Source organism: Myxocyprinus asiaticus, chromosome 3, assembly GCF_019703515.2.
Source record: "Myxocyprinus asiaticus isolate MX2 ecotype Aquarium Trade chromosome 3, UBuf_Myxa_2, whole genome shotgun sequence".
NCBI lineage: Eukaryota > Metazoa > Chordata > Actinopteri > Cypriniformes > Catostomidae > Myxocyprinus > Myxocyprinus asiaticus.
In genome coordinates this window covers 62,420,997-62,446,868 of record NC_059346.1, presented here as the reverse complement: position 1 = coordinate 62,446,868, position 25,872 = coordinate 62,420,997, and the positions used below count along the sequence as shown (strand labels likewise).

Below are 25,872 nucleotides of genomic sequence, written 5' to 3'. Positions count from 1 at the left end.
CAAAAGCTAATTGGCTAATTGTCTAAAGGCTTGACATAATTTTCTGGAATTTTCCAAGCTGCTTAAAGGCATAGTTAACTTAGTGCATGTATACTTCTGACCCACTGGAATTGAGATATAGTCAATTAAAAGTGAAGCAATCTGTCTGTAAACAATTGTTGGAAAAATTACTCATGTCATGCACAAAGTAGATGTCCTAAACGACTTGCCAAAACTATAGTTTGCTAATATTAAATATGTGGAGTGGTTAAAAAATTAGTTTTAATGACTTCAATCTAAGTGTATGTAAACTTCTGACTTCAACTGTACATATGTAACCTTTGTTTTATTTTGTTACTTCGACCATAGGGGTCATTAACTTATGGATGACTAATGCCCACCATATCTCAAGAGACCTAGTCATCAGTGCTGGTGTGGTCTGTCGACAAAACAACCGACCCATACTGGATATTGCCATTATGTTGATTCTATCAAACCTAGCAAAGGTGCACAGAGATGCCCAAGTTGCTGCTGAACAACTTTCTGACAGAGGAACACCTCTCAAAGCTGCTCAAGAGGTCAGAACCCCTCATGTGGATCAGCCATGGACAGGGAAGGGCAGAGTGTAACCCCCGGAGGCAATCCTTCCCTCAGTTTCAATCCATTTTGAAAACCTTTGAGCTGTAAATGCACACTTACACTAATGTGAACACATTAGTGTGACTACTTTAGGCAAGAAAGCTGTGTTGGTTGGTAATATAATTTTTTATTCTTACGGCCACCAGTGCAGGCATTCAGGGCGAACAGAAAGGGCACCAGATTTACCCACTCTTCTTGTGGATGTCACAGCCAAAAAAAAATGCTATTTTCAAAAAGTAAAAAAAATATATATATATATATATTATATCTGCTGTAGCAAGAAGATAATATAGTGATTTTAAAAGTGCCTGTAACACAAGTGTGAGTTCCCATGTGGGAGCCTGCAGGGACCTTGTTGGTCTCGTTCTCTGAGCAACCTTCAGGTAGAAATTCATAGGGTAATGTGAACCGACAGGCCTGCTATGCAGTTTAACATTTCTGCTGAATATAGCTGAAGCATTTACTTTCTGCTATCTGAGTGCTGGCTGATCTTGCGCCTCAAGGAGAGACTTGAGAAAACTTAATATAACCATTACAGAACAGTTCACATGATCTGCTCCATGTTGCTGACACCAAGAAGAAAACGATTTCCACTTAAAATCATAGTTTTTGTCTTGTTGAAGCTCAGGAGTTTAACAGTGTCTGGAGGACATCTGGATCACAATGTGCTAGCAATGGGTCAGGCTTCTAAGAGGCCAGTCCCAGAGCTGCATCCTGGCTGGATGTGGATGACAGATTATATTGAGTTCCTATGAGAGAAGGTCCACTCTGATGGGAATCTCCCACGATGTCCCATTCAACAGACTGAGCAGTACTAGAAACCATGGCTCCATTGGCCATCTGGGGGCCACCAGGAGAAAATAATGCTACACCTGTGCAGACTCTTTTAGAACAGACTTGATCAACAGCAGTGAAGGAAAAGCCAAGATAAGCACTTTTGGTCAGTTGCAAAAACTCTGTGTGGGCTTGGCCTCATTTTGCCATATTGATATCATCATCTCAGGATGGATGCACCAGAAAGTCTGCTGGTCTGTTCTTGACACTCGGTATATGCAGTGAACATATAGCCGAACTGAGGACTGGCACATGTAAGAATGCTCTGAGATAACCTCAGTAACTGATGAGACCTCACTTTATGTAATAGACAACAGAAAATAGAGGTATTGTCTGTCTTGTCCAACACTTGCACTTTAGTAATGGCAGATACAGTCTGAGTTCGAGAACACTTATGTTCCTTATGATGTCCGTCTGATCACACCCCCTGGACTGGCTGGTGGTTACAGACTCCCTTACCACTGCGGCGACAGGGGATGTTTCTGAGTTTGACCCATTTGGTTAGAAAACTCTTGCTTCTGCCATGGGTAGAGCAGTGACTGGAACATTGTATCACTCTTATTTTCTTGTGGTGGTCTCATTTCGGATGCAGTCTGAAAGCATTGACCCACACTTGGATTGATCTGACCTTCAGACCTGAGACCCAAAGGAATGATTGAAGGGGCCGCTACCATTAATCCAGTCAGTCTCTGAAATGTCTTCATCTTGATAATTGCATTCAGTTGGAACTGGTGTAGAGTTCTCTTTATGCTGGCTGCCCAAACATGTGGCAGTGAGGCCAACATTTGACATGAATCTAAATGATGGTCTGAGTTAGAAGCAGTTTACTTTTGGCATAGTTCACCCTAATACTCAAGCTTGAGACATGTTTTAGTGTTATGTATGTTTGAGACTGTTGCGTAAGATTGTGTGCATATTTGCCTGTTAATCAGATATGGTAGTATCCTGTATATCTGGAGACGTAAAGGAGCGATCACTGCATTAAAAATCAGAGAAAATCCCTGGGGTCTATTGCTGTGAACCAATCGCCTAGCCTGATAGTATGCAGAACATCTGATGTTCATAGCATCCTGAAATGGTATTCCTTTAGATTGGAATTCAAACCCCTCAGATCCAAAATGGGCCTTAATGGCCCGTCTTTTTATGGGAATTAAAATATACAGAGAGTAGAAAATATACAGAGAGCTTAGTACCCACTGGTCTTTTGTTAGGGCTACCCAGTTGGCCAGATGTTCTTGGCCACATTTTTCAATTCCTGAGCCGATCATTTTAGGCTTAGTGGGAGTTTTTTTATCAAGGCCTGGGAAGGGGAGGGGGGTGGGGCATTCAATGTGCTGTCCCCTGGTGTGCCACACAGGCGGGGATCCCAAGGGATAATTATACTGTCCAGCTGTTTTTGAGCGGCGACCCTGGGGAGGTAACCTTGACCAAAAAAATTGTTGAACATGAACACGAGGCAACATATGTGGCCACCGATACTGTGGCTGACGGAGGGAAGGCAGCTGCTGCTCCCTGTACTTATGGGCTTAAACTGAAATCTCCAGGGACTATTTAGCTGCCTCTGTAAATATTGTTCCAAGAACCACAGGCAGGTCCTTAATAGCCTTTTTGGTTGCATCTGAAACGGGGGACTGTGCCAACCAAACTTGACGTCGTGTCACAGTTAGAAGAGATATCAGACATCCAAGTTCATGAGACATAAAAGCAAAAGCCTGAAGAGAGGCATCTTGCAGTGACTGAACCAGGAGCAGCCAAGACAAGGAGTTCCCAAATCATTGTATGATTTACACAGAAGTTCATCAGTTGCTCTACACTGAAGACTAGGGCAACGTTTCTCAAGACTTACTGCCTCCTGGGGTGGAACCACCATCATAGAAATCGCAGGCTCTACTGCTGGCATTTGGTCAGGCCCATGATCAGCAGCTGCTGACATAGCTGAAAAAGTCTGGCAGTCAGAGAGCACATGCTGAGAATTTGGGTTAGAGTAGCATTTTTGTAATTCAGACTACTTCAGATGCTGGCATGGTACACTGTGGTTCTTAAGGAGCACGTCTATGAAACCTAGTGGTTTCTTTAGCCAAACTCTTTGGCTCATAGCCTAACATGCAAGGGCAGCCTGCAGAATAGATTTAAATGAGGCTGTGCCCTCAGCTGACTCCTCAATCGAATTGGAATCTTGCATAGATCCACTATATGAATCATGGTGATAATCATAAAAACCAAAACGTGTATTAGAAGCAGCCATAGAAAGTGCATCCATATCCTCTGCATTATCTTGAGCAGCACGCTGGTTTTCAGCTGGCCTATCACCTGGTTGGTCAGGCTCTGTAACAGCTGGCCAGCCTCTTGCAGAAGCCTCCAGCAAACCTTTTAGCTGTTCCACTCTGTCGTCTCTGTCAGCTCTGTCATCTGGTTAAAGAGGCTTTCTTCCCTGTTGGCTTAGTGTAACTTGCAAAGTTGAAAGTCAGTGGCTATAGTTCTTTTTAGCAATTCCTGAAGGATGCAAATCCTGTAATAAGTAATCTGAGACTGCTTTGTTTAAGCATACATTACCAAACAGTTGTGGCAGGGATCAGTAAATGCCTCCTATAAGTGTTCAAGGCCAAAATAGCTAATGCACCTGTTATAGCCATTATTTGTATCCATGGGTGCATCACACTGGGTGCATGCTGCTTCCATTTTTTGAATAAACAAAATACAACAGACCTATTATTTATCAGAAAACAAAATAAATTCAATTAATCTCTTTTGAAAACTGAAACTACTACTAGGACACAGTTAGCACACAATCCAAACTATTAAACAGCCCGCTATATAATCAATACACACCGAGAAAAATTCCTTTAATTCCTTTCAAATTCCTTATTATAAATCAGGCGGGTGGTTACATACAAGCCACCTTTAAATACTTCAAAGAAAACAACCATAGCACAGCGGCATTTCAGAATGTAAACGAAAAGGCTAGAAGTGGTGGCATACCAAACCCGCAGCCGCACAAGGTAACAACGTCAAACAAATTTTCACTTACTTCATATAATGAAGAAAACAGCAATCCGAATACTGTGCTTTATTTGGTATAACAAAGAAATGGTATTGTCGCAATCAAACAGTGCAGTGCGGTACTATAGCAGGGGGAAAAACTGGATTCTGTCAGAGTCAGAAAGTCTTATGCGATATAGTAGAACCCATATCAGTTTAATTAAGACTGTGGCGGAGGGGGGTGTGGTCGAGCATTCGTCCGGAGAGAGAGAAAGCGGTAAGGGTGCACACACCTGAGCACTATAATGTCTAACACCTGTTTCTGATTGCAGTAAGCACTGGGGAGAGCGATAAAAAGGGACCACGCCAGAGACGAGGGAGAGTTCACCGCAACAGCAACATTTACAGCATCATATAAACTTGACGAGATAAAATAAATCTTTAAATTGCGCCTTCGTCGTGTTACATTCGACTGTCACTCAGTTTTAAAGGTGACATGCAGGTGTCGCGAGCACAGCACATCATAAGTACATCAGAAGTACAGCACGAGCGGAGCGCAGCATGAGTGCAGCACAAGAGCATCATACAGACATGTCCGAGCCTTAAACTTTATTTCCACCAAAGTGGTTGAAGTCTGCTGTCTGGGATTACTTTGGGTATGTTAAAGACCCATGAGGCACCATCAATGTTGATGGTTACCCAGTCTGTAAAGTTTGATGCAAAAAAGTATCGGCTCAGTGAACACCATCCCACAGAATTTGCAGGGATGAATGTAAGTGGAAATGCAGTATACAGGATAGTAAATTATAGCCCCTGTTTCATAAAAACATCAGATTCAATGTAGTTTTACATCATTTGTAATGACTAGGTTGGCTAAAGTTATGTTTATGCTTTCTGTCACAATCACAAATGCAGCAAAAGGATTAAAGCACTCGTTCAACATTACCTTGTTGGATTAAGAGAGTGTCCTGATGTCCAAGAACAAAAATTACAGGATTAAAGGAAAAAATAAAATATTGGTTATAACTTAAATATATCTCTGTGTGTTTTTCAGACATATTTCATATCCAAATATTAAACTGCTAATAATATTATCAATGCACCTTAATACCTGATACCGTAATACCATGGTAATCTTTGTGACAGTTATCATACCCCTAGCCACAAGGCAGAACTCAAAGAGAAGTGTTTAAACATCTCATTCACTAATGCAAGGTGGGAAGTGATAAGAGGATTTCTGCATGTTTCCCTCTCACTTTTAAAGTGGAAGCTACGTCATCAAGCAGAGGTCATGGCGGGGATGATTCTGTATGTTAGAGTCTCGACGCATGAGGCATGAATGAAATATACATATAGTTTACTTGCTACTTTGTCACTTAAACAAAATTGTTTCAAAGATTTGATGGTACTAACATTTTGGTAAATACAGTAATTAGTTCTTTACTATACCATTATAGAACGCATTAGTTGGGTTGCGAAAGTAAAAATCCCATTTTTTTTTCACAGGCAAATTAATTTCTATCAATAATCAATAAACCTTATCTACCGTGAGCTCAGAGGTTCTTTTCTAATGATGATATTTCTTTACAATATCCTTATGCACGCTCCACACTAGGGAAATATAATATCTCTGATATATCAGCTGAGGCGCTGTCAGGTGATGGTCATGCGACGAACTGCCTTCTTTCAGATTGTCACCCACCGCTGTAACCGTGTACACAAGACATATAGAAAGACAAAACATTTAGCAATGGATTTATTTGTCTCAGTTTTCTAAAAAGTCAGAAAGTCAGAAAGAGCGAGGAGTTCTCAGAATTCGTTATGTGGGCAAGTTCAAACTAATAAGTCATTCTTAATAACAAAATAAGACAAAAATATCTATTCACGCAGCACACGCAGCTCAAGAGAAAACAGCGAAAATGTTGTCAGAACAAGACGAAAAGAAGTTCTTCAACAGTTTAAAAGTGAATTAGATGTTAATAAGAATAAAAGGTAACAGTGAATATACACAGAAAAAGTGAGTACTATCAAAGTGGGATAAGTGAGTTGTGTACAATCACCCTGTACTGTTGTGCGTGAAGCTGTACATTTGTAGTCCAGATAAATAGTGTTAAACAATATGGAGATGAATAATCAGCTGGACACTGATTGATCTTAATCTGTTCTGTTGAAACTGTTATTCACAAAAGAATGTACTGTGAACATTTACCACGTTAACCATAGTTTCTGCCAAAATACACTCTCTGAGCGCTTTATTATAAACACCTGTACACCTACTTATTCATGCGATTATCTAATCAGTCAATCGTGTGGCAGCAGTGCAATGCATAAAATCATGCAGATGTGGAGCTTCAGTCAAGAGCTTCAGTTAATGTTCACATCAACCATCAGAATGGGGAAGAAAATTTGATCTCAGTGATTTCAACCATGGCATGATTGTTGGTGCCAGACAGGCTGGTTTGAGTATTTCTGTAACTGCTGATCTCCTGGGATTTTCACACACAACAGTCCCTTGAGTTTACTTAGAATGGTGCCAAAAACAAAAAAACATCCAGTGAGCAGCAGTTCTGCGGATGGAAATGCCTTGTTGATAAGAGAGGTCAATGTAGAATGGCCAGACTGGTTTGAGCTGACAGAAAGGCTGCAGATAACCACTCTGTACAATTGTAGTGAGCAGAATAGCATCTCAGAATGCACAACACATCGAACCTCGAGGCAGCTGGGCTACAACAGCAGAAGACCAGGTCTGGCACTTTATTAGGACCATAGTGTTCCTAACAAAGTGCTCAGTGAGTGTATAATTACTACAAATATTGTTATTATGCCAGCTTTAAACTTTTAAATTAATATATCAACTTGAAACTGTGTAAGAAGCTTAAAGAACCCTTGTTTCTCCCTGACTAATACCAGTTTACCACATTTTTATTGTAGCAACAATACTTATGGTAACTATGGTATTTTGGGCAGAAACAATGGTTGCCATGGTACATGTGTTTAGGGGGTAAATAAAAAGATGATTTGAAGAAGCTCAAAGTATCACGTTAGGGGATATTTTAAAATGGATTTAATTGATTTTACTGATGTTTTTATATCCACAATTTGAGTGTGTTTGTGTGCATGTTGAAATAAAAAAGTAATTTGTCTATATCAGTTGTTTTTGTCATAAAAAAAAAAAAAAAAAAACGTAAATTAACAATATAGCAATTACAGTAAGTTTTGTTAGTGTAGGTCCCAGGTAAACACAACAAGGTGCGCCAAACAAGCCTCCATACACTCTCAAACTACTTATATATTTGCAAATATTTGAATATTTTGCAATACAATTACAATATTTTGTTTCTGTACTTATATTCAACAACTTTAAATCAATAGTTTTATATTTTTCATTTATAATATGTCATTCACAATGCTTTACACTACAAAATATTTTTTGTTTTAACATTGGCCCCTAACACTTACTTAATTTACTAATTTAAAATCTTGACTTGTACTACACATACATAAATAATATTGGCATTATATTCATGTTGTTTAGCCAGAGGGAAACCGGACCCCACAGTGAGTCTGGTTTCCCCCAAGGTTATTTTTCTCCATTAACCAACACCTTATGAGAGATATTTAGAACACAGTCTTGTACAGTTTTATTTTATTTTTTTTAAATAATAATAAAAGTAATCTTTTCTTCAAATCAAAGTTTGAGATGTTGTGATTCACCCTGAACCTGGTTGGTTTGGTTCATCACTTACAGTGCTTTTTATGAAGGATTTGGAATCCCTGAGGAAGAAATAAATGGGAAAAATGCTTCCGGAACAAAGATAACTAAAAAAGTGGGTGGGCTCTGTTGCGATCTACAGCAACTCTGTACCTTGTAAACAATTACTTTTCTTCCAGCTGGACAGGCAAGAACACCACAGCTACTGGAAGTTGCATAAAACCAGCCAATCATAGAGTGAATGAACAGATTTTGGATGTGCCGTTTAAGGTTGAGACTAGGGAGACACTTACCTTAGTAACAGCAGGGTATCCGGCAGCCACGTCGGCTGGGCAGTAGAGCTTCTCTTCATGGGAAACTTCCACCACGGTTGCCCACTGGTCCAGGAAACCATTCGGCGTGTACAGACCACAATCCTTCACACTCGTCTCCCGCTCAAAGTCTTCACACATGCCATCACCATCATAATAATAACACATGCTGGGCTCATCTGAACATGTGTGTGTGTGTGTGTTTGTGTGTGTGTTCATGACAGAGAGAGAGAAAGAGTGACAAACATAATGTATACAGTTATTAAACAATAAAAAATTAAACAGTGATTTTACAACAGTTAAGAAGTGTTGTTAGGCACAATGCAAACCCCTTTTCCATTGTAAAATCACTGTAATGCAGGGTTTTGAGTGGCTTATGGTGTTTTTTTTTTTTTTTTTTAAACAGCAATATGATACAAGACACAAATGTTCAAATACTAATAATCACAATAAACAATTATTCTGACATGTCGTATAGTTCAGTAGCCTAACTGTAGACTGCATTGTAGCAACTTAGTGCATACAGAATTAAATTGATACATTCTATATTAATATATATATATATATATATATATATATATATATATATATATATATATATATATATATATATATATATATTCAGTGGTGTGCATATATTGGCTATTTTACAATGGCTTCAAACATGGTTCATCTGCGAGGCAATTGTCTGTGTTCCTTGACTGCTATCGGGTCCTTGAATAACGTATAACGTTAGGGGCAGCTGGTGGAGTTTCTGGTGCCCCCCGAGGGAGTTGGTGCCCTACGCAGACTGTGTGCATGTACTAATATGCATACAGAGAGGACCAGTACTGGATTTGTGTGTTTCTAATGGGATGGGCACATCCTATGATCTTGACAAAAATTGACCTGCGTTGCTGCCTCGCTGCCCAGTCAGTCAATGAATAAAACAACCAGCTTTTTGTGTATGAACATACACTGTCAGAAAAAAGAAAAAGCAAAAATTTTACATTTAGGGGTACAACAGCTTACACAACAGCAGTACCCTCAGAGGTACACCCACTGCACCCTTTACTGGGTCATATTTAAACCTTAAGGTACTAATATGTACCCTTTAGGGATAGATGCCATACAAATAAATTTCCGACTGACTTGTAGAGTGTTGCAGAAGGTACAATGGGTGTCCCTTTGAGAGTATTTCCCAAGTTACACACTGTTGTACCCCTAAAGGTAAATTTCTTTTTTTTTTTTCTCTGACAGTGTACCTGCTGAGGAATCTGGCTTCAGACCAGTGTAAAGTTTCACTTTATTATTTTGTATTTTTTTATTATTTTAATAATTTGACGGAAATGTAATTCAAATAAAGTCAATATTTCATCTTGTCTTATTCCTTAATTTTAGTCAAATTAGCTCATGTCTAAAATGGCATATAATTTAAGTAGACAAAAATCACATTTTAATTGATAATAATATACAAAATTACAAAAACATCTATCAAAATGTAAAACTTTAACCAAATATTCAAAAAATGTACAGTATAAACTACTTACAATTGTTTAAACATAAAGATACATTTTTATATTGAACAAAATGAGAAAACTGTCCTGAAAACCTGAGCTCCTGAAATAATAGCATAAAATGAGTATACTGAAGTATAAGCTACATTTTTAGAAGTTACTCACTAGATTGACAGGTGCGTATCTAAGTTTAAGTTCACCTGTCCATTGGCTACATTGTCTGTGCAGATGTAAGTTGTAATATTGCATGTATATTGTGGATATAGCTGATTAATCTCACATACTGTATATAGGATGTGTTTAAGTGAGGTAATTAACCCGTTAGTAAATTCATTGTATAAATGGGTATTCCAGAAAGCAAGGTTAGCTTACCATGACATAAACCCTGAACTCTCGGTTGATTAACCCAAAACTTGCTCACTCGCAGTATGTGGGTTCCAGGGGCCGGTTGCACCAGCTATACATAATTTACAACTTAGCCTAGTTGTGGCATAAATGGGCACTAAGTCACAATTGACGCACTACTAAATATATGAGGGTTGCACCATTAAACTTAGGTAGAACGTAACCTTATGTATAAACTAAATATTTAAGGCAGACTCTGACCAGGAGTAACGGTTGGAATAAAAAAGCAGACTGATATTTTATGACATCAATGAGCTCATGTTTTGCATGACAGGCATCAATCATTTCGACATATTTGATGATGTTGACATTTACACTCATTTACATTTACGAGAGAGAAAAAAAAAACATACTTTTAAGCATCTCTTCAGCATGAAACAGTTCTAATGGTGCAGTTTTCAGGGTGCGTCGCCCAGGGTCAAGTTTCAACACATTAAAATGATACAGTATATAGGATAATAAAATGAATAAATGTCTATATTTCCAGCCTGTTGTATTAGTATTTATTTATTTTAGATACAGTTCCTATATATTGTTATTTACACAGGGCAAATATACTATTTATCAAATCTACTTTTATTACGTATCATATTTTAATGGGGATATCATTTATTACAGCTGATAGTTATGTGAGCAAACAAGGTTTGAACATCAACAGTAACAAGATAAAACTAAAATGCATGGCTTTTTAACACTTCTGTTTACAAATTTGAAGGCTGCTTATTGGATCAATTAAGGTAAACATCATATTATGCGACTCCGCATTACTTTACGGAGAGCTTACGACCTACTAGATAAGTCCTGCCTTAAGAACAGGTGGTGCTACCAAATTAAGCACTGACTTAGTTACAAACTAACTAGTAGTTACTAAGCCCTTAGTGTCAACTTTACGTCCCAACTTACGTAAGACCTTATGCACAGCTGGTGCAACCCTACCCAGAATACCTGCACGGGGTTAGCTCATTCAACCATGAGTTTGATGCCCTGTCCCAATACCCCCACTTGCAGTTTTGGTCTTGCCTACTTACCCACTTGTCTTATGTATTTCCAGTGTTTGGCCACTAGTGTGCAAGTAGACGTGAAGACTGAGAGTGTGTGTATGTCTTTTGATTGCACATTGGGACACTCGTAGACTTAACGATGTTGGTGCTAGTTGTGACAGTTGTTTTTGTATTTTGGTAGCAGTGACTGTTTTAGCCTACATAAATAATAAATAACTGAAAATGTTACCCATATTTTCATTTATTAATACACTACTGGATGTTGGAAGTGTATTGTGCTGTAGAAAATATGTAAGTTTTTATTGCGTGAAAATAATTGTAGAAGTTCATTAGTTTTACTCATTTTGATTTTCAATACTTTGCACATTAAAAAATGCTTAACTGTAAAATTGTGTCGTCCATAACTGCTGTAAAATATAAAATAAGCAATTTCTTTCTACTTTGTTTCACGATACACTGCACAAAACGTAATTAAAAATAAAATAAAAATGTTTTTCTATAAACCTGATTGATCCATTAATAACTACTAATACAAATCATTTAAATTATATGCTTTGGATTGTCATTTATATAAGACAACTTATCAGTATGTGGTTTCATACAACAAATAAAAAGCATTAAAAGGTATATTTTAAATACATAAAAATGAGAAAGAAACCTGTGGTAGTAGTTTTTTAATTTTTAATTTTAAAACCACATTTACTAGACCGCATATTGTATGCCAATCTGGCTGATAAATGACCAAAATGACCAGCAGTATTAGGCAAGAACAAACAAAATAAAGTGATTACTGGGTGAGAATGACAACAAAGAGGTTGTTTTTTAATTATGGTGCTGCTACTAAGTCACCCCAAACACATTATATAATGTTGAACATATTCATTTATACTAAAATAAATATATGCTGCACTTACTACTTATATGCTTCACTATCTGATTATATTAAAAATATAAATATTTTTTACAACAACTTCAGCTGATTATAATATTTTTGTCTTTTTTTTTTTTTTTTTTTTTTTTTATTGCCAAGGAAAAACATACATAAATAACAAATACAGATGTACAAACTTAATAAAAGTAGTACATACAAATATAAGTGAGAAGCACCAAATATACAAATATAATGTATTACATACCAAAGTTTAACAAAATAATTTGAAGAGGTAGCACAGGTTTACTATCTTCAGGGCTTTGGAATTCTTTGAAGGTGAACTAGTTTGGATGTATTGTTCGATTTCTTTAAAAAAATAAAAAATAAATAAGGGTTTTTGATGACTGAATTTACATCGATGAATGTGAAATTTGGCAAGTAGCAATAATAAATTAATAATAAAATAATATTTTTTGCTTTGTTGATGCTATAGAAACCAAACAGCAAATCCTTAAACAACATTGAGAAACCCATGAGTAAGTTCTGGTTAATAAACTTACAAAAATCTATCCAAAATAACTGAGTATAAGGACAATACCAAAAGATATGTAGAGCAGTTTCATTAGGGGCACCACAAAAAGAGCAATTTGTATCTATGTCTTTTTTAAATCTCTTTAAATATACTTTGGCTGGGTAAAATCTATGTAATAATTTAAACTATACTTCCCTTACTTTGTTAGTTATTATATATTTAAGAGGCAATGTCCATACTTTTTCCCAATCAACATTGTTAACAAAGTTCTCCCAGTATGACACCACATATGGAATTGTTACAAGCTCCTTTTGGAAAAGAGACCTAATTCTAAAGTTACGTGAAGAAGGATGTGATAAAAAGCAGTTTCCCAACTGGGGTTTCGAGTGGATCTAAAGAGATAGATGAAAAAAATGGCGATTTAACAGTCTCCCATAGAAGCATAAGAGCTCCTTTAGGAATTGCATCCATAACAATGGAGAATTCTTTAGGAGTAACTGGGAAATTAAATGTATTTAAGAACTCTGTATAGTTTAAAATAAGACCTTCTGAATTAAGTAGTTGGGAGACAGTCAAAATTTTATTTTCAAACCAATTCTTTAAAAATAAGACTTGTTTTTATATAAAATGTCTTGGTTGTTCCAAATAAAATACCAGTGAGGGGAGAAGCTGTGTTTGAAAATTAATGACCATGCAAGTATCATTTGTTTATGGAACTTAGATAAATTGTAAGGGATTTTAGCAATATTATAGTTACAGGTCAATAAGAAGGGCAGACCAGCTAATTTGGAGAAGTAGTAATTAGGGATAAAATTCCACATTGAATTTGGATTACACATAAACTGTCTAATCCAGTTGATCTTGAAAATGTTATTTAAAGATGAAAAATCAAGACAGTTCAGTCCCCCATATTCATTGGTGTTCATTAATACAGTTTTTCCATACAAAGTTATAGAGGATTTTATCAATTGATCTACATGTTTCATTATCTACATACAGAGAGAGAGCAGCATAAGGAAACCTAGAGATGCCCTCAGCCTTAGCAAGCAATGTTCTGCCTCTCAAAGTTAAGTCTCTCTGCAACCACAAATTGAACCTTCTTTGGGCTTTTTCTTTAACAGGGTTGAAATTCAGAACACATCTGTTATATTGATTTTTAGTGATCACAATGCCTAAATATGTAACTTGAGATTTAACTGGGATATTATAAATGAAAGTTTATGTTTAGATTAAGACCTGAAGCTTTAGAGAATATTTTTATATGATCAATTGCTAGAGGGATTTGGGAAGCATCTCTTTAAAATAAGGTGGTGTCATCCGCTAATTGACTAATTAATAATAATCTTCCTGTCTGCTACACTGATACCTCGAATACTGCTTTCACTTATAGACGTTGAAAGTAACTGCACAGACAGTAGAAATAAATAGGGGGAGATGGGACAGCCTTGACTTACTCCTCTAGACAGGTTAAATCTTGGTGAAGTGACATTTTTTTTTATTTGACTGAGCAGCAACCATTATTGTAAAGGGTTTTAATTACTCTGCAGAACATGTCCCTAAAACCAAATCTGTCTGATAATTGGTGCTCTAATGAATGAAATGCCTTATAAAAATCGAACAAAAGAATAAAGCTCTCCTCGTGTATTAATTCTGAATAATCTAATAAAGCAATAAATAAAGCTGATTATAATAAATAACTTATGTTGAAAGGCTTCCCTTGACGTCATCATGGCGAAAATACACCGATAGCTCGGGTAGGCGGCGTGTGGCTCCTGATCGTGATGAACTCTGGGATACACTTAGCCTGAAAGTCTGCTCCGAAGCGGTATTTGCGCTAGTGTGGATTTAGTGTGGGTTAAGTGCACTGAGCTTTGGCATGTTTTAGACAGGGGACAGTCTTGAACACTTACTTCCTGTCGCGTGCACGTGCACTCAAGTGGCCAAGACCGCAAGTGTGGGTATTGGGACAGTGCCTCAACTCAGAGTTTGTGCGCCTTCACGGTGAACTCAGAAAGGCATTCTCAGCAGATCGCCAAATTCTCGAGTCACCATGGAAACAGACGCTAAAAAGAAAGGTGCGCCATTTTTCAGTGGCAGAACTTGACGTTTTAATGACTGCAAATGAGTATTACTTCATCTTCACTCGTAATAGCAATAGGAGTTGCATCGGTTTAGGACTGAGAGTTTGCTTTACAGAAAGTATACTGAATAATTGCATGAATTTTTAAATTAATAAAACTATAAAGTTTTACCGTACATGTAAAAGCTTAATTCAACACTAATATTTGACCTCTCAAGCCTACATTAATGTTTAATAGTCGACCGTTATGTTATTTGTTTGCAATGTTTGCATCATTATAAATATTAACATTCATATTATATTAATATTATGGTAATAGGCTATAGGTTTACTATATATGTTATTTAAAGATTAATTTTAATGGTATTTACCATGTTCTGTGCATGCTAATTGTATTTTACTCTATGTCATGTGAACTGAATGTATTTACTTTATTTTTAATACCATTTGATGCACCAAGTTTAACATTGGGTCTTCTAAAAACTTAGAATCATATCACCTTTAATTTCCCACAGTTGCTGATGGTGTCATTGTATTAATGGACCCTTTTTCAATTGTAGGATCTCCCACAGTTGACATAATTTTTCATAGATTGAATGTAATGTTTATCAGTAGGACACACATGATTATTCATGAGATAAGGATTTGCTGTAACAGAGGTAGAGGCCCACAGAGTTATGTGATCATTATGTCCTTTTCTTATTTGGTGTGGCAATAAAACTTGTTTGTTGTCTTGTCCCCTAAAAGGCAATGGCTGTGCAGTCTCATGTAGAGGGTCCATCTACCTCCAAGAACTTGGTAATGAATGAAATTATGTTGTTTTAACTGAAGATCATGTGTCTGATTATACAATATAGATGTTCATGATCTCAATATTAGAGAAAAGTAACTCTTATCTCTTCCTAGTTGTAAAGGAAACTGCAAAAGGTCCATATTGAAAGGCAAATTTAACATGTAATTTAGAGAAGGACCATAGCTCCTAATGGAGTAGAGGAGGCTGAGCATCAGAAAGACATCTTTTCATTGAATCACTTGACCACCAGCTAAAGGAGGTCACAGTAGGTTACTCTAAATGACAGCATGTCTCATTTATATTTTCAGATAATAAAGAGAGTACATTGAATAAGTCTGGAAATGTGTGCATTTATATGTACAGTACATGAATTAAGCTGATAAAGAATCAAATCTCTAACCTCTATTCTATATCTGTGGTTTGTGAAATTATCACATATTATCTAGTTAGTGAAGAAGAATGATTGATTAATTGCTTAAGCTTTCAATTGGCAGACATTACCTGCATATTGATACTATGTAATGTAATGTTATAAATAACATGAATATTCATTGACTGAAGGAACTGTAAAAAGAATGTGGGTGCTATAATAATTTTATTCTTTGATATATATATATATGTTCATTAAATTATTGAAATAAAATAATTTATTAGAAAGTCTAAATATAAATACATAAACCCCTTTCTTTACAGTAAAAAGTGTGAAGATTGCATTTTAACATAATAATGCTTTAAAGGTATAATTGTGTGCGTAATCTGAGTTTCCACACCCACTGTGTCGCTATCAGAAGGGCACGCATGCGCTGACAACCTCTGAAACTTACTGGCATCTACCTGAAATAAGCTAACATAACCTACTCCGGAGTACAGAGAGTAAGTTGCTATGGCTACTAACATACCCTGAAAGTTACCTCAGTTTTTGGAACTGAAAGTTGAGGTTATCCGCTTACTCTGAGTAAATTTACGGGTAAGTCGCTTAACCTGCTTTCTGGAATACCCCCCAGGTATTTCGCAGCTCACACAGCTTCAGCGAAGAAATCCCCAATAAACTATTACTGTATTATTTGAATCAAATCTTTCAAATTTTTTTCTTTAAAAAATAAAACATAAACAATAAAATAAAACAGTGTATGTGCATTGTTAGTGTCTTGCAGTATTATTTTTTTTCTTGTCATATTTTCATCAACTGTATGTTTTAATTAGTTTGGTTATCATCATGATGCGTCTTTTTCGCCTAGTCTTCGTTAACATTGACAAAATAAAATTAAAAAAAACCTTTGTCAGTTTTCATCAATAATTTAGTTTAACACTGCTTCAGACTGCCTTCCAAGGCATCATAATGTCATGTCTAATAATCTAAAAAATATTCAATGTTTTAGAAAATAACAAAGATTTAGAGATAAAGTAAATATTTATTGACTACAAATCTCTTGGTAGAAACTGAATCATGTTGAAAAAAAATTGACATATTAAATTAATTTACATCTGCTTGATCAGATACAATAATTTTGGGAGTTTATAGACAGTGAAGGATACATCCAGGGTACAGAATTAACTTTTTGCCATATCAGCCAATTAATAAATTAATAAAATTAATAAAATGTAACAATTTAGCACGTTAATTTAGTACAAATATTTACATAAAAAATAGCACAATTAATGCAATGAACAATGCCTCCTGACCTGTACGTCAATTCCATAATAAAAGTACCTGTTTTCCTTCCAGCAGAGCAATTTAAGCTTGAAGTACATATAACTTCGTGTTTTTACAAGTGTTCTTCGCAGCTGAATGAAGCAAAACAGAATGCAGGAATGTCGAGACACGATTGTCAAAGTTTCAACTACTTTTCACTTGACAGTTTGTCCTAAAACACGGCATTTATCATGCTGCAAACTAGTGAGATGCTCAAAAGCGTCCAACTGATGCATACTGTATGTACATAGACCAATGATTAAAATTAGCACAGGCAAGAACACGTGCTGTGAGATCAGGATAGATTGACGAACTCAATTGCAAAATAGATTACTGTCGACTGTAGGCTTATGTTCAATGATATGGGAATACTACAAACAATATATTGACTTCTAAAGCCACTTCCCTTTCATGTCAGTCTCTCGACACTGCGTTAGTAGCTGATGCTATGGGAACACCTCCCAGGAGTGACGATCTCTGAAGCCTGTATAGAATCATGCCAATCTATTGACAACTGGCACTTGAAGCTACGGCCCTCATGCGTGCATCATCGCGGGCATATAAACCAGAGAACAGCGCCATTTTCATCTGAATTTTTCTCCTTTGCCACTACATCTCTCGTGCTCTGCAAAGCCTGACTTGTAGCTTCGTCTTTCTGATCTGCACTTCTAAACAGTCATTGGAATATTTTTAATCTTCCTGTTATGCTTTCGATGATACTACAATGATACTACGATGGTTCACCGTTGATATAATGCAGAAATCTTTTTGCTTTACGTTGCCTTGATTTTTTTATCCTAATTCCTTTTATACAGTTTACAGTTACAGGAACTTCCACAACCCATGCCGTATTATCCTTGTTACTTCTGCGTAAAGAAAAAAAAATCGTATTGACTGATGGAACATGTTGTAAATAAATTAATAATTACAGCAATATATGGTTTGTCTATATTTTTCAAAGAATCCCTTGTATATTTATATGTTTATTATTAAAAAAAAAATGTATATGTTTATTTTACTTAAAAAAAAAGTATCACTGCAGCTGTCATTTTGTCCATGCTACATATAAAGAATATGCTTTCTGCCTCACTGAATGAATATAATCCACATGAGAACAGTAAAAGTAACTTTTGTAACCACTCAGTGTTTATTGAAAGTTTATGTATACTGTATGCAGTAGATAATGTGTAATTTGTAATATTTACATTCTGCATCAATGGCAAAGATTCATGGCACTAATGCTTATACGTGACCATAATATGCACCTGTTACCTGTATCCTCTATTTTTTATATTTTATGATGAATTTTGTGAAATTCTCAATTGCTAGCTCATACACATGCATATTTTTCACTCCAATAACCGAACAAATAACTGAAGTGTCTATGAAGGATGCATAAACAGTGCTTAAACCTCTTTTGATATCTGGCAACCCCAAATATGATGAAATATAATTCGGATCAGCTAATCTCCTATATTTAAAGTTCTAGGGTGGCACGGTGGCTCAGTGGGTAGCACTGTCGCCTCAAAGAAAGAAGGTACCCGGTTCAAGTCCTCACTCACCCAGGGCTTTCTGTGTGGAGTTGGCACTGGTTTCCCTCACAGTCAACATTCAATTGAACTGGAAACTCTAAATTGACCTTAGGTGAGAGTCTGAATGTGTATGTCTGTGTGTGTTAGCCCTGTGATGGACTGGCCACTTGCCCAGGGTGTTTCCCTGTCTTTGGCCCGAAAAATCTGGGATAGGCTCCAACACGACATATGACCCTATATAGAACAAGCGACTATAGATAATGGATGGATAGATGGATTATTACTTCTAAGTAATACGTGACACAATTGATCTAAAGAGGATGGTAAGGGGTAATGGTGGTTCCCTATCTGTCACTTACTCAATGTTGGTGTCAATGTAGTGACACTAGGGGTCACTCTTGGGAGCCCGAGACACCTCTGGTCTTTGATAAAAGGCCAATGAAAATTGGCGAGTGGTATTTGCATGCCACTCCCCCGGACATATGGGTATAAAAGATGCTGGTATGCAACCACTCATTCAGATCTTCTCTTCGGAGCCGAACGGTCATGCTCATTGAGCTGAATACTACTGTTCATTCACCTCTGCTGGATCTGACGCCGCATTTCAGCGGCTTCTCCCTCCTCTGCACTGGTGCACTGCAGAGAATGCCCCTGGGTGCTTCAGCAGAAAAACTGGAGAGTATATTTTCTGAAAGAGCATTTTTCCCCTCTAAAAGAGTATATATTTCTCTAAAAGAGCGCGCACAGGGAACGTCTTTTTAAAGACGCGTCTTTTTAAAGATGCTTTTCCGATTGTGTGTTATTCCTGGTTGCGCTTGTTATCTCTCGCCTTCTAACGGTCACGATCACTGTCTTTCGTGTCTGGGCACTGCTCACGCGGAGACAGCATTCGTGGATGGTCATGTTCTCATTGTGAGAATATGTCCATGGCAACGTTGCGGTCACGGCTCGTCTTCGTAAGAAAGTGAGCCACCCCAGAGGCTCCCGCCTCGGTCCTTTTACCCACGGGTATGAGGCAAGCGTGGCTAGCACTGGGGGCGATTTGGGGACCCCAATGGGACCGCCTCCGCCAGGTATCCCCCCGCGGACCTCCCATTCCCCAGCACGCTCGTCTGCCCCGATCGGGCTTCCGGGTGAGTCCACCGGCTCGTCTCACGGCGAATTCGACCTCTTATTCGGAGCCCGCGAAAGTGATGAGCTCTCGAGCGCAGCATCGGAGAGAGGGCTCGTCCAGTCGGAAGCCTCAGCTGGGCTCCTCCCTTCGGGGTCGATTGCCCAGTCACAGGCTGATGCGGAGATGACGACATGCTTTCCCAGGCAGCCGTGAGCGTCGGTTAGAGTGGATCTCACTGCTCTTCCCTGAACCCTCGCGGCTCAGTGATTGGTTCCTGGGCTCGCTGCGCTGCTCAAAGCCACGCCCCGCCCCCGTTCCTTTCTTCCCGGAAGTGCATGAAGAGCTGACAAGATCATGGGAGGCACTTTTTACTGCCCAGTCCTGATCTTTTCAGCTTCCCTGCCCTCACTACCCTCGATGGTGGGGCGGCCAAGGGCTATTCGGAAATCCCCCGGTGGATAAAGGCGCTCGCGGTGCACCTATGCCCGCAGAGCCCTGCCACCTGGGGCGGGTGCCCAAAACCCCTGTCCAAGGCCTGTAGGTTTACGTCGTCTCTGACGGCTAAGGCCTACGGTGCCGTTGGACAAGCCGCCTCCGCCCTGCATGCCATGGCTCTCCTGCAAGTCCGCCAAGGCGCTAAAGGAACTGCACGAGGGTAGTTCCACCCCGGGATTGATGCAGGAACTGCGCTCGGTGACCGACCTCGCTCTCCGAGCGACAGAGGTCACAGCGCGGTCTCTCGGTCGGACGATGGCCACACTAGTGGTCCAGGAGCTCCACCTTTGGCTCAACCTGGTCGAGATGGGTGAGGCCGACAAGACACGATTCCTTGCTGCCCCCATTTCCCAGGCGGGCCTATTCGGTGACACCGTCGAGAACTTTGCCCAGCAGTTTTCGATGGTAGAGCAGTAGATGGATGCTAGCCGGCATATCCTGCCCCGGCGTGGCTCAAGATCCCGTACCCCGTCTACTCATTGCCAAGGACGTCCCCCTGCGGTGACTGCACTGGCTCCGCCACAGCCCACCCCTTCAGCCCGGCCCCGGCGTGGAGCTCACCGCAGGAAGCAGACATCACGCATCTTGCGGCTGCCCAGAACCCATGAAAGGCTTCAAAGCGCCCTTGAGATGGGCGACCCAGGGACAACGAAACCCGTTGCTCTGGAGCTGGTAAGCAGATCTCCATCTTTTTGTTACCTTTTGCATTTAATTGCACTGCATGCCCAAGTGGCTGCAGTACTCAAGAGCTCAGCAAAAGCGGATTCCTTGTTCCCTGGGTCACGTATTCGGTGTGTACGGCCGTCATCACGACCACCGTCCACCACTCTATTTGGCAGGTATGGCTCTGTAGCGGCGGTCTCCCGCCCCTGAGTCTCCATGAGTCACGAGGACAGGCCTCTTCCTCCCCCATCCCAGGCTGCTCCGGGGGTGGTCACAAGGAGCCAGGTAAGTGCTTCGATGTCCTTGGACTCAGCACGGCCACGACGTGGTGTGGCACCTCGAGCTCCGCCCCGCCACAAGGCCCCACCTGCCGGCACGTCCAATGATGTTTGCGCGGAACTTGGACGCATGGCTTGCACTTTCCAATCCGTCGCGAGGGCTGGTCCGGACCATCTGACTCGGCTGCGTGATTCACTTCACCAGGCATCCGCCCAGGTTCAGCGGTGTCCACTTCACCTTTGTGAAAGACGAAAACACTGCTACCTCGCGCGGAGATCGCTACCCTCCTACGGAAGGGCGCGATAGAACCTGTCCCTCCAGCCGAGATGAAGAAGGGGTTTTTCAGCCCCTACTTCATCGTACCGAAAAAAGGCGGTGGGTTGAGGCCAATCTTGGACCTGTGAGTTCTGAAATAGGCTTTACACAGACTCCCGTTCAAGATGCTGACGCAAAAACGCATTCTGGCGAGCATCTGGCATCAAGATTGGTTCGCGACGGTAGACCTGAAGGATGCGTACTCCCACGCCTCGATTCTTCCTCGACACAGACCCTTCCTGTGGTTCATGTTCGAGGGTCAGTCGTATCAGTACAAAGTCCTCCCTTTCGGCCTGTCCCTGTCTCCTCGCGTCTTTACGAAGGTTACAGAGGCTGCCCTTGCCCCGTTAAGGGAGGTGGGCATTCGCTCTCTCAACTATCTCGACGACTGGCTAATCCTAGCTCACTCCCGAGACGTGTTGTGCGCACACAGGGACCTGGTGCTGTCACACCTCAGCCGACTAGGGCTTCAGGTCAGCTGGGAAAAGAGCAAGCTCCCCCGGTTCAGAGCATCTCTTTTCTCGGTTTAGAGTTGGACTCAGTCTCCTTGACGGTGCGCCTTATGAACGAGCATGCCCAGTTCAAACAGGGAACAGCGGTTCCACTGAAACCTTTTCAGAGGCTCCTGGGGCATATGGCATCCTCGGCGGTGGCCACCCCACTCGCATTGATGCATATGAGGCTGCTTCAGCACTGGCTCCAGACTCGAGTCCCGAGACGGCCATGGCGCCACGGGACACACCGCGTGGCCATTACGTCGTCTGTCACCGTCTTTTCAGCCCTTGGACCGACCTCTCATTCCTACGGGCATGTGTTCCTCTAGAACTGGTCCCCGGGCTCGTCGTGGTCACGACAGACACCTCCAAAACAGGCTGGGGCGCTGTTTGCAACGGGCACGCAGCAGCCGGCCTCTGGACGGGTCCGCGACTGCATTGGCACATCAACTGCCTCAAGTTGTTGGCAATCCTGCTCGCCCTGCAGAGGTTTCGGCTGTTGATCCAGGGCAAGCATGTGTTAGTTCAGACAGACAACACGACAATGGTAGCATATGTCAACCACCACGGTGGTTTGCGCTCTCGTTGTATGTCACAACTCGCCCGCCGTCTCCTCCTCTGGAGTCAGCAGCACTTCAAGTCGCTGCAAGCCACTCACATCCCGGGCAACCTCAACACTACAGCGGACGCGCTGTCACAACAGGTTACCCTCAGGGGAGAGTGGAGACTCCACCTTCAGGTGGTCCAGCTGATTTGGAGTCGATTCAACATGCACAGGTGCACCTGTTCACCTCCCAAGAATCCTCCCCACTGCCAGCTCTGGTACGCCCTGACCGAGGCCCCCCTCGGCATAGATGCGCTGGCACACAGCTTGCCCCCTGGCATGCGCAAATATGCGTTTCCCCCAGTGAGCCTGCTTGCACAAACCCTGTGCAAGGTCAGGGAGGATGAGGAGCAGGTTGTCCTGGTAGCACCCTACTGGCCCGCCCAGACGTGGTGCTCGGACCTCATGCTCCTCGCGACAGCTCCCCCCTGGCGAATTCCCCTGAGGAAGGACCATCTTTCTCAGGGAAGGGGCACCATCTGGCACCCGTGCCCAGACCTCTGGAATCTCTATGACTGGCCCCTGGACAGGACGTGGAAGACGTAATCTGTCTCCGACCTGTAGTGGTAGACACGATCACTCAGGCTAGGGCCCCCTCTATGAGGCGCCTGTATGCCTTTAAGTGGCATCTGTTCGCTAAGTGGTGTTCTTCCCGTCGGGAAGACCCCCAGAGATGCACAGTAGGATCAGTACTTTCCTTCCTGCAAGAGAGGTTGGAAGGGAGGCTGTCCCCTTCCACCTTGAAGGTGTACGTTGCTGCCATAGCAGCACACCACGACGCAGTTGACGGTAAGTCCTTAGGGAAGCACGACCTGATCATCAGGTTCCTAAGAGGCGCCAGGAGGCTGAATCCCTCCAGACCGTGCCTCGTTCCCTCATCGGACCTCTGTAGTTCTTCAGGGTCTACAGAGAGCCCCCTTTGAGCCTTTGCAGTCAGCCGAGCTTAAGGCACTCTCCTTGAAGACTGCCCTCCTGACTGCGCTCACTTCCATCAAGAGGGTAGGTGACCTGCTAGTGTTCTCTGTCAGCGAAACGTGCCTGGAGTTCGGTCCAGGTTACTCTCACGTGATCCTGAAACCCTGACCGGGCTATGTGCCCAAGGTTCCTACCACCCCTTTAGGGACCAGGTGGTGAACCTGCAAGCACTGCCCCAAGAGGAGGCAGACCCAGCCCTGTCATCGCCGTGTCCGGTGCGCACTTTACGCATCTATTTGGATCGCACGCAGAGCTTTAGAATCTCTGAGCAGCTCTTTGTCTGTTTTTGTGCACAGCGGAAAGGAAGCGCTGTCTCCAAGCAGAGGATCGCCCACAGACTCATTGACGCCATAACTATGGCATATGTCACCTAGGACATGCCGCCCCCAGTAGGGCTACCAGCCCATTCTACCAGGGGTGTAACGGCTCCCTGGGCCATGGCCAGGGGTGCCTCTCTAACAGACATTTGCAGAGCTGGGCAACACCCAACACCTGTGCAAGGTTCTACAACCTCCAGGTGGAACCGGTTTCGTCCCAGGTAGTGGCACGCAACGAAAGTGGATAAGCCCGGGATAGCTGGCCGGGTGTATCGCTTGCACATAGCACCTTCCAGCCCCCTTGGAGCTGAAGACGTGCGCCATTAATTCCCAAATTAATGGCGTTCACAAACTTTGTTCCCTGGTTGACTTCCTCCGAACCCTGTGGCAGTCGAGTTTTTGGAGAGACTCGCTGCCGGCCCAGTACACGTGCTAACTAAGAGCCCTGTTCTGGGGTAGGTGCTCCGCATGTGGTGGTTCCCTGTAAGGCTAACCCCATGCGATCTATATCTTCCACTAGTTCGTTTCCCTGCTGGCAAACTGCGTCTTCCTTGGGCAGTGCCCCTCTGCCCCAGTCTCCATGTTTGTAGTAACTCCTCCCCCATTGGGCAGGATCTACCTTGAAGGCTCTCTACATGGTTGGAAAGACCATGTGACGTATTCTTCCACTTAAATATCCCCCCCCCCTCTTTGGGCGAGGTGTGTTCTCCGCGGTGTCTTCCCCTTGGGAGGGACACCCCCCGACTAGACCTGGCGGCCCAGTCGGATAATCCCCCTTCTTTTTTAGGGAGTGGAAAAAGAGAAGGGGAAAAGAGGCCATGACTGGGTTAAGCCTGTCTCTATCTTTGGGTAGTCGACTTGTCCTCAAAAAGGGCTGTGTCGGGGGAGGTTACGTGTCAACCTGGTGTGCTGGCTATGAGGCACACAGCAAGTCTGCCCACCACACACCGCCAGTTCACGTAACACCGTTCAGCCTTGTGGCGTTTTGAATAGGGACCCCTAGTGTCACTACATCGACACCAACGCCGAGTGAGTGACAGATAGGGAACATCATGGTTACTGGTGTAACCTCCATTCCCTGATGGAGGGAACGAGACGTTGTGCCCCTCCTACCACAATGCTGAACTACTCACTGAAATGGCCGGACCTTATATCGGCTCCACAGCATAAAACCTGAATGAGTGGTTGCATACCAGCTCCTTTTATACCCGTATGTCCGGGGGAGTGGCATGCAAATACCACTCGCCAATTTTCATTGGCCTTTTATCAAAGACCAGAGGTGTCTCGGGCTCCCAAGAGTGACCCCTAGTGTCACTACATCGACACCGACCTCTCGTTCCCTCCATCAGGGAACGGAGGTTACACCAGTAACCATGACATTTTACAAGGGGGTGGTTTTTGCCACAAAAGGGGATGGCGTCAACTCAAGCCCTGATGGTGCGAGACATGCCAATTTTACGCTAAAAGGAACAGTCTCAACAAAACTGTGATAGAAAGCATGCCGGCTTGTGACATGCAGAAAGGCTTCAACATACTTGACTTGAGATGCTTGGACCGGACACTCAAAGTCTCCGTTCAAGACCAGTCCACACTAACTGCACTTATTATTTAATTATTTAAAAAATATAAATTGTCTGTCTCTTTCTTCTGCACTAGCTTCTATACTACTCTAGCTACTTTGGAAACTTGGCAGTGTGTTACTGCAGATGTTGTTGACTTTTGTATGACAAATTGCTTGTTATGTTCCTTATTTGTAAGT

General features: G+C 41.5%; 1 protein-coding gene across 1 annotated transcript in view; it reads right to left on the bottom strand.

Annotated features, from left to right (window-relative positions):
• LOC127425911 (pappalysin-1-like) overlaps positions 1–25,872 on the bottom strand; it is a 224,140-nt gene that overhangs the window by 111,209 nt on the left and 87,059 nt on the right. The window contains exon 11 of the mRNA XM_051672227.1: positions 8,437–8,633. Within this exon, the coding sequence (XP_051528187.1) occupies positions 8,437–8,633 (197 nt within the window). The remainder of the gene's footprint in view (positions 1–8,436; positions 8,634–25,872) is intronic.